Here is a 10,691-nt window from a genome sequence, read left to right on the forward strand (position 1 = left end):
AAACACTATTTTTTACTAGTGCTGAATAATGTATTTGTATTTGTAATCACCCCTAATGATTACCTTTAGGCTAAAGGAAAGAGGAAATCCCACACTAATTGTAAAAAGCAGCGATAAAAGCATATGACATGAATAGAACAGTCTTCACAGTTATAGGCCCATTGTTAGTAAGAGGAGAAGAACACTTAGTAGCCAGACTAATGACTGAGTCTAGCTTACTCAGACTAATGACTGAGTAAGCTCATGTCACCTGTGTCACTTTAACTCAAACTGACAAACTGTTCCTATGAAACTATGTGTTTTCTTTACACTTGCAGGTGAATTTCCAATCAGAAAAGTGACAGAAAACCGAAGCAACAATGAATGCCACAAACACATCAAACTCAATTCAACAGTGTGTTGATATTGGTGCAAGTGCCATTAGTGACCTCCTGATGGCTGTTTACATCCTGGTTTTTATCTTTGGTTTGATCTTCAATGTGCTGATGCTGGGTCCCATTTTTCAACAAGTGCGGAGGCAAAACATTAAGGGCATCTTCCTGCTAAACCTGTCCCTCTCAGACATGCTTTACCTCTTCACCATACCTCTTTGGATCAATTATTACCGACAGGACCATCACTGGAACCTAGGTGTTACGAGCTGCAGTGTAGCCGGCTTCTTCTACTACTCCAACATGTATATCAGCATCTACCTGCTCTGCTGTATCTCTGTGGACCACTGTCTGGTGGTCATGTACCCGCTCCGCTCCAAAACCCACCGTACATCATGCTATGCCTGGGCACAGTGCATCATTGTTCATGTTGTAGTGGTTGTGCTGCACATCGTGGTGCTGATCTATGACAATCTCAAAGATGCCCATGATGACAAAAACAACAATGACCGTTGTTATGAGACCTATCCCATGCAGAAGCCTGTTGCCTTGTTCAACCTGCTCCGAGTGGGCTTTGGCTTCCTGCTGCCCCTGCTGGTGTTGACTGTCAGCTACTGGAGAATGCTAGCCACTGTAGGCCAAAGTCCCGGCCTGAATGCCCAGGCTAAGAGGAAGGTCCGCATGCTGTCTTTTGGGGTAATTGGCATCTTCTCAATTTGCTACGCTCCATATCACATTATCCTGCTCGCACGCTCATTAGTCTTCTACCAGAGTGACAACATCCAACCTGATGGAAGTTACTGCCAGTTTGAACAGAAGATGCATTTCTTCTTCTCATGCACACTGGCACTGTCCAGTCTGAACTGTGTGGTGGACCCTGTGTTGTATGTATTTGTCAGTAACGGAGTCCAAGAGGAGGTGAATCGCTGCTGGAGGAGGAATACAAGGACACAGAGAGAGGACTATGCTCTATCTACATATAGCAGAGGACAGCCTAATAGCAATTTAATATGAAAAGTAAGCTGTATACGTGACATGTGGGTAGAAAAATCCACCTGTGCACTTGTATGCGTGTGTGTGTGTGTGTGTGTGTGTGGATGTGCATACATATGATTATGCATAATACTGTCGCTGTACTCATGTCTTCACTTTTGTCTTTTTAAAAATAAACTCATTATCATACGGTCCCTGCAATCAGATGATTATATTTCAGCAGCCTATATCAATGATCATTTTTTTCTATTTTCAGCAACTGATAAATACAAGTAATAAAAAAATCTGATGTTTTCGGACCACCCTTTGAGTTGGAGAGAGAGACAGACAGAGCAGAGCTTTTCCTCACAGCGCCAAAGTGTCTGAATTAACAGTTAAATGTTCAGCAGTGGAAAGTAACTTGTTTAGACTTCTGCAAAATACTCTGCTTTAGTTTCAGTTTTAGTCAGCCTTTGGTTGGAGTTATTTTTAAATATGATGACACATCACTCCGTGTAATGGTCTCTCATCCAGTTTCTCTGCACTATGCTTTCATTATTATGATTCTCTTATTTTCTCATACAGGGTAAATGAGAGCTGCAAGTTTACTCTAAGGGGAAGTAAAGTCTAGTCCTCAACTACAATGGCCCTTTTAAGTCTTGAGGAGTAAAAAACACCTTCTGAGTTGTGCATTAAAATAGTCCTTGATTTAAGATAATGTAGGTTAAAATGATCTGTTTCTGGAGTTATGATTATTCATTCCTGTTTAATATTACAACTACATCAGCTAGTGGTGCTAATAGCTACCACTAGAACCTGTGTGTGGGATTGGAATTGGATAGTTGTTGTGAGTCCATATTATTTGTGCTTTGTTGCAATAGTTAGACTTTGAAGATGCCTTGTTAGTATTGAGAACAGCAATAGCATCAAAATTGCACAAAAACATGCTTTTCTCTAATGTAAATATTAAAACTGTTATTTCACTCACCTTGTTACATCCTTGTACTTATTTATTTGTTCTTGGGTGGTGTCATGATCCTGTCACAGTCTGGCTTTATGTCCCTTGGTTGTCATTCTCCACCAGTCCACCAGTTGCCCTCTGACTTTTTCCCTGTTTGATCAGACTGGACCAAGTGGGAGAAGGACAGATATGTTGCAGATTATATTAAAGAACCACTTGAGATATTATTGCATGTTGCATTGAACCTTTGTCCTGACATTTTACTGCCTACTGCTTGATTTGAAGAGCATACAGGACTGAAGTGAAATCTGAAATACTTTTGCCTTCACCTGGGACCTGTACTACGAAGCAAGTTCAACATACACAGGATATATTTTTGTTATAACCCTTTTTGTTACTAACCGCAATAATGCTAAGCAGTCACATGATGGTGGTTATCAACTTGGTGGTGGTTGTCAACCCTGGTTTTCCCAATCTAGCCCCGAGCACGTTCACATAAAAGGGGCGGTGTTTGCAGCATATATATAAGTCTACTGGCAGCAGAGCAGCATACTTCACAAAGGAAGAACAAACTATATTATTAAACAAATATGAAGAATTAAAACACATCATCCAGGCAAAGAGCAACACAGTTGTAGCTACCAAATGCAGGAAGGACAGCTGATAAAAAAATCTCTGACTGCATGAATGTGCAAGTTAGTAGGCTTATAATATCACTGCACCATCATTAGGGCACCAGTAGATCTGACTATAATTACATTTGTTTATTCCATTACATTAATGTGTTGCTTAGATGTAGTCTTATGGCGTGTATGCAGTTTTTCTTTAAGCTGCAACCCTGGTGGTGTAAAACTGATGTGGGAGCAAATAAAAAAAAAATATAAAAACATAATTAAAATCAGTAAGTAGCCTTGCTTTCATATCTTATAAGCAAAACAAGTAGGTGTGTAAATCAATCTCTGTTTTAGAATATCGGTATACAACAGCACGATGACATGGCTTTGACATTACTTGCAGCCAACAGGAAAAAGAATGAGATGAAAAAGACAGGAGGGGGCCCTCGTACACAGGAGTACACTCCTGCTGAGGAGCTGGTTCTCTCCAATAATGACGAATGGAAGGAGTGGAAGGGGGTGTTTCTTCAGACCCTGGTGGACGTGTCAGCTGTTCCCAACAGGCCACATTTGTACAGGGTATGTGTCAATGAGTCAATGTGAAACTACTGGGTTGCTAATGAAAGACAATTATACAATATACGAATTATTGTGGGAGTAAGTAACTTGTATTTATTTTCTCTACAGTTGATGGGGAGACATTGGTGTTATTGGAGCAGACAATGTGAGGTCTCTCTATAAGAGGACTTTAGAGCTTGATATTGACTACAAAAAATATATGATCAAAAAAGTGATACTCGAGGTGGAGAAACTGGAGTACGAAAAGAAGGTACTTCAGTAAAGGAATTGATTTCCAGGCATGGGATTACAACTAAAATGTATTTTTCCTTTTTTCTCGGAACGAGAGAACAAAAGATTAACCTAATTAAAGAAGAATGAATAAAGACTAAATGAAAACACAAAAAAGGCCTGTTTGTGTGTGTTTATGCAAAAAATTGCTGTGTGATGGCCTCTCTCACAGCCCTGCCTGTATGGTGGACTATTATGATGGGGTCCACTACATCAGAGTGTTGTAGGCTGACAGGAGGGATCCTCTCCTTCTGTATGGTGGCTATATGGTGGAGTACAACACAGGCCGAGATGATCCTGCAAGCCTGGTCTGGTGCCACCCTGAGCCCATGTAGGCAAGTGAAGCTGGCCTTCAGTATCCCAAGTGTCATCTCAATCCTGACCCTGGTCTGTTACGGTAACAAAATTACAAGCATTCACATGGCTGCCACATTGTATTTGCAGCTGTTCTCTTCAAGGACCAAACGGGCCTGATAAACCATAGACATATGCCTATCATGCTTTGTTCTACATGTTATGTGAGTGAAATAATGTGTGTCATTGCTTGTAAAGTAGGTTACCCTGCACTGACAGGTCTGGAATATGTCTCATTTAACAGAGGAAGACAAAGTGACACAAAAGTTGATCAGATTAAGGTCACAAAATGACCACCTCTTCACTGGAAAGAGGCACACTGCGAAGAAGGCCTGGTTATGAGTTTACTGTTTTATATCTGTTTTCTTCATGCTATTTTGCTCACCAGCACAAGCACCCGCATGGTGTGACAATCAATGCAACATCACACTATCACCATTGTCCACAGACCCACTAAATTTGGGGACATTAAAGGCCCAGGACACCACACTGTATGATAAGCTGTGTGCCAACCAGCTGTGCAAATCCCTGACCAACCTTGTCCAGTGCTCTGGCAGTGGGCAGCCTGATGACCTTCTGGCGAAGGGCTGCAATTTTCTCTACTCCAGTGTGCACCAGTCTGCAGACTGTGGACTTGGGGACATGATAAGCCGTGTGCCAACCAGTAAGCAGTGAGGAGTATGTGTACCTCATGTGACCAGCCTTGAGTGTCCTTTGATGGCAGGATCCTCATCAGGGCCTCCATTGATGGACGGCCCAGCCTGTAATCAGGCATGAGGTCTTGGCCATCAGAGTACACATCAAGGACTGGCACATGGGGATTTAGTTGCGCATGTATCTGTGCCGTGTCAACCTACAAAAGAAAAGAAACTGTGTTACTTCCCACAATTTATCTTCATGGTATAACAACATTTGTCTGAACTACCTGGAACATGAAATGTGTATGACATAGACAACATAAAAGCTATTATATATTGAGGCTATTATATGTGCTTTCTTTTGTCTACATGGCTGAGATATACTCCACCTTTTGTGTAGGCTTGTGCATGCTATGTTTGGCAAAATGCTGTGATGTCTGATTAGACAACCTACAGCTATCAGTGTGTTTGATGTATTTGTGATGTGTTACTTCAAATACTATTAAAGCAATATATTTGTGTGATTATTACCTCTAGTAAAAGTAACGCTGTACACCTCAGGCGTGCTCTCCTGTGTCCCATGCGCTCCTGCTCCTGCTGGAGCATGTCCCATACTGAAATCACTGTGCTAATGACTGTGGTTGTATTTGACATACTTCTTGTAGATCACACGAATTTGGTCGATCATTATCTGACACTTATAAAGGCCTGGTATCTGAAATTCTAAATGAGTTGACAGGATTCAGCTGGCATCACAGCTGATAGTTTGTGAAAACATCTAATTACATTCAGCAGCTGAATTGCTGATAACAGTGATTGGATTAAATGATGCTGCTCATCACAGTGACAGAGTGAATGGCACAGCAAGGCAAGGTTAAGGACAATTCAGTCATTGCAGTCAATGGGCAGGTAGCCGATCATTGTGGCAAACAATGACAAGTGACTCAATAACAATGTAAAAACAAGTACATGTGTACACAGTATCATGAAGGTGGGGGTGGGGGCAACTACAGTGGAAACCGCTTCTAGTGATCAGGATTACAGTGATCAACCCCTTATATGGATGAAAAAGCTTGGGACAGAAATATTCCTATACAAATGCTTTTTAAAATAATTTACTTATAGTAATAAAGTAGTCTGCTGCCGTGTTCATTTTGGGTCTTTTAGATGAATAATAACATAACATTCCGTTAACATTTTTATTATAGCTTGTGTTTTTATTTATGAAATAGCCTATCCTGTTTTTATGACACTTGTGTGGCATTAGCTATATTTTTCTCTGTATGTGGGCTATAGCCGTTTTTGTGCCTAAAGACAATTCCTCGTAGAATAGGCTATATGAAAGCCTTTTAACATTATATTACTCTGGAAAAAAAACTCAGCACAACATATAGGCTAACTAACTTCACACAATAAGGCTGTTTAATAACTGTTCATTTTGCCAAAATGGTCGATAACTGTATAGTAGCTAAACACTGTCAACTACGCAGGAACCCACCTGTTAACATACTGCATCCTTACCGTTCCAAATATAGTAGTGATTTTCGTAAGTTTGGCAGAAAATTCAGACTTTTGTTTGTTGTGCCATTTTTGGGCACTGCTTTGATATTTTCCTTTCATTTTCTAAGTGTCTCTGACAGCGGTGCTGATGCTGTCACTGAGCTGTATTGATTTGAATTTCCCACCAATGTATGAATTGGACCAAAACTCCCTGACGTTTGCTTTATTTTTATGTTCAAAATACAGACAATATCATGACCTGAACCCTACGTTGCAGTAAAAAAAAAGATCCACAGTCAAGTAGAATTTATTACCAGAGCATATTGTTCAAGAAAATACCAAAGATCAGTTCAAAGTTTTGTTAAAACAATATCTCCAAACATTTCAGGAAACTAATGAAAAATGGTGCAAGAAATAAAATGTAAACTTGTATGAAAGTAGAAATCACCTATATGCAGAGAACAAGTAACATATTTACACACCCTTTTTCTTGGAATTACATGTGTGAAAGTGCAGGATAAATAAATATATAATTTTGGGATGTCATCAGAGAAGTATTTATGTTGATTAAGAATGACTATTTGTATGAAGAAAGAAAAAAAATCAAGTTTACTATGAATTCTTGAAAAATTGTAGTAGATTTATAATTTGTTTTTGGTTTTAATATCCTGTTGAAAAACAACATTTTTAAGTCAATGATATGAGCTGGTGTGCTTGTTGTGTTCACGTGGTTATAGTATGTTGACTGTATGTGTGCTGGACGCCAGGAAGAATTGCCAGTGATTGTGCCGGTGCTACTGGGGAAGGAAAGAAAGAAAGAAAGAAAAGGCAAGCTGAAGAATTATTGAGCTGCACAGAGAAGCAGATAATAAAGCAGTTTAGTGCAGCTGTGAGACATCTACAACATGACTAACATCGGTCACTAACACACTGTACTGAGAAGCAGAGACAAGATCATAAAACACTGAAAAATATCTGGACAGTAAAGACAACTAGCGAAAAGCTTGCATTGGAGACTACAGTAAGCAGACGACAGCTGGTATGAAATGACTAAGGAAAACAGCCACTCGATGAATCCAGTGTTGGTTTGAGCCGTCGGAGGCTAACAACAACTGAGCTAACGGAGACGTGGAGGACAGCTCAGCCACAGAAACACAACCAACACTGTCCTGAAGAACAAGAAAATCTCCCAGCTTACTTCAACTGTTCATGTTGTATCATTACTTTAGCCTCACTGTGTTTTTTACAGAGCTTGTTAAGTCTAATTGAGGAAACAAAAATCTATTTATCTAATCTATTTAATGTTTCATGCTCTGAGTTTTACAACTTGTTCTCTTCATTTAATATTTCATACTCTCAATTTTACAATCATTCTCTTCATTTAATATTTTGTGCTCTCAGGTTAAGAGTTCTCACTCTGTTTAATATTTCATGCTTACTGCTTAACAATTCGTACTCTCCATTTAACATTTTATGCTATGGTTTGGGTCCACTTTCCCTTAGAGGGAAGGGTCACTGCAAATCAATACAAAGTTGTTCTGAGTGATCACCTTTATCCTATGATGAAACATTTCTATCCTGATGTGAGTGGTCTCTTCCAGGATGACACTGTCCCAATTCACAGGGCACGAGGGGTCACTGAATGGTTTGAGTATGAAAATGATGTGAATCACATGCTATGGCCTTCACAGTCACCAGATTTCAACCCAACTGAAAACCTATGGGAGATTTTGGACCGATGTGTAAGACAGCGCTCTCCACCACCATCATCAAAACACCAAATGAGGGAATATCTTGTTGGTGGTAGGCGTAAAAATCAGTGGGAAGTATGAGATACTTATCATCATACTTGATCTCAAACGTACAAAGTTTATACTTATGTATATATATTTAATATGTCATAGGATGAAGAGATACTACCCAGATAGCAAAATTGCTGTGGCCCAGATCTGGCCCACACCCGACACTTTCGGCACTTTCATCCGGCCCACATACCGCATGGAATGACGGCACTTGAGCAGTCTGCTCCTGTTTGCCAGATCTGGGCCACAAGCAAGCCATATGTCAACCAAGAACAAACCAGATAAACCAGAACTGGCCCACACCCAGAATACACATAACACATAAGAGCATTGTATCTTTACCAAAAAAGGCCCACATTTCATTTGAGATATTTGGGCCATATTTGCTATTTTACATGTGGGCTATTTCAGGCTCACATCCATTTTTGTCCGGGCCAGAAGGCGGCCAGCAGTGCCACATCATTGCCTGAAGTGGCCCACTTCCTTATGCTATCTGGGTGTTATGGTCAATTATACAAATACATTATACAAAAATACAAATATACACATTTCAAATATAAAGGAATAGATCAGGTAGGTACTTAAAATCAATTTGAGATGTTACATTAATTTGCATCAAAAGACAATTAACTGTTAATTAGTGAAAAGTTAATATGTCATTTAACAATTCAATTATATTCATTATATGTGTCTTTTCTCTGTAGATACGTGGTTGTTTCAGGAAATGATCAGTGTGGTCACTGAACTGAAATTATAACAGTCCTCATGTAGCAGTGGCGGTATACACTACCTTCAAATTAAACTTGTGACAAGGTTTGTGTGAGTGGTTTTTCTGGTTTAAGTGAGAATGCTGTTGCACAAAAATCACATGAGCTTGTTATCTTTTCAAAAAAGCATAAGATTTTGTTACTACACATCAACATCATTGGGAACGAAAAAGAGTTCATGTGAAAAGTAACTTTCACAGGGTCCACCATTTTAAAAATGTCATGCACACTTCACAACCCTTGAACTTGGAACAATCATAGAAATTCCACCCACAAGTTGAGCTTTTAAAACGTCAACTCCGGACATATGAAAGCTTTCCTTGTAAAGAGTTTGACACAGCAGAGTGAGGTGAATTTAACCTGCCAGGGTGTGATACAACAGTTTTACAATTGACTGCAGTCTTGCTATAAATTTGTGTCTTTAAAAGCAATGTAGTTCAACATTTGTGATGTAGTATCAAATTTACAAGCAGACAACATGACTTAGGTAAGACATCACCAGTAAGGCAATGCTTTTATGTCAGTATAATACTGTTTTTGGATAATAGTGGTAATATAAAGGGGGTTTTACGTTGTAGTTTTATTGTACAACCTAACAAGTATAATAACTTGTGTAGGAAGCAGGAGCACTTTAGAATGATAGATACGCAGTGCAGACATTATTCCATACAGTGTAACATCTGCAACATTCAGTATATCCTTCATCTTAAAGTGCTTCTGCTTCCTGTCCAAGTCATACTCATGTTGTCCTTTATTAGAAAGTCCTGTGCAGTAGTACATGCCTCCCTACAGGTTTGAACCTGTAAGCTACACAGAGTATCTTTGCAATAATGAAGATAAAATATCAAGACAGAGAGCACAGAGTTGCACATAAACCTGTAGTAACAGATTTTTTTTACTACTTGCAGCAGAAACAGTAAAGTTGCAGCCAGAAAATCAAAACAGTGAGCTAAAAGATGCTAACAGGCTCTGCATCAACCCTTTTCACACACAAGTAGTTGTGTCCAATCCATTGTTAATATAAAAATACTGATTATAGCTGCTTTAAGAGGTGAAAAAGCTCCATTGTGATGTACATTTACACTATGAAAAGACATGTATCAATGTGAAAGTAAAATTGGGAAATAAAGGTTGATGTATGTGACGTGCTTTATGGCTGTCTCCCCACAAAGTCTCAGCTTCCTTTAAATACAGTGTAATACCGAAAGAATATTCAAGTTATTTCAGCATCTCAGGAGTATAAAATCCTCATTATATCTGCTCCATCACAGTCGAGTGTTTCTCTTCAAACCTTAAATCTACTTCTGTCTTCCCCTTTTTTGTAGTCATCCCTTTCTACTCTCTACTTGCTGATACTTCAACTGTGGCTGTCTTGTCTCTATCTTGTGTAGTAATTGTTTGAGAGCATCATGTGGGATTGTAGTGGTTTGACTTTATGTCAGCAGCTGTGAAGAGTCTCTTCTGAAGCTCGTCCTCTGACCCTCCTGGATTGATCTGTGGAATGTGTCTGAAACTCTTCACCCACTGGATAGATTCAAAATCAAGACACACCTCAAACCAAAAACAACAGGTGAGGTCATTAATGATTACATTTCTGGTTGTAAGATTTCTGGAAAGTATACTAGACTTAAGAAAAAATGCCTCAAAAGAGTAACAATGAAAAGGTTAAAAATGTGTGGTATGTTTGCATGTTTTTCAAGCAGGTTGTTAAGAGTATTCATTTATTTTGAAACCTCACTTCACTAGTTTTCTTTTTGTCTCCAGTGGACTGCTGACAGGGAAAGACGGCATGCTTGAGGCTGTGTGAGTCAGCATTGCAAGAATAATTAGGCTAGAAATGTTGAATCTCTGCAGGGCTGAATG

The 10,691-nt window shown here is 39.3% G+C and overlaps 1 protein-coding gene across 1 annotated transcript; it reads left to right on the top strand.

The window, feature by feature from the left end:
• Positions 1-347: 347 nt before the first annotated feature.
• LOC122965533 (G-protein coupled receptor 4-like) lies at positions 348-1,578 on the top strand. The gene has a single exon (XM_044329663.1). It carries the CDS (start codon positions 360-362, stop codon positions 1,383-1,385), a length of 1,026 nt encoding a protein of 341 aa, XP_044185598.1. The 5' UTR covers positions 348-359; the 3' UTR covers positions 1,386-1,578.
• Positions 1,579-10,691: the final 9,113 nt, after the last annotated feature.

Source organism: Thunnus albacares, chromosome 16 (assembly GCF_914725855.1).
Source record: "Thunnus albacares chromosome 16, fThuAlb1.1, whole genome shotgun sequence".
NCBI lineage: Eukaryota > Metazoa > Chordata > Actinopteri > Scombriformes > Scombridae > Thunnus > Thunnus albacares.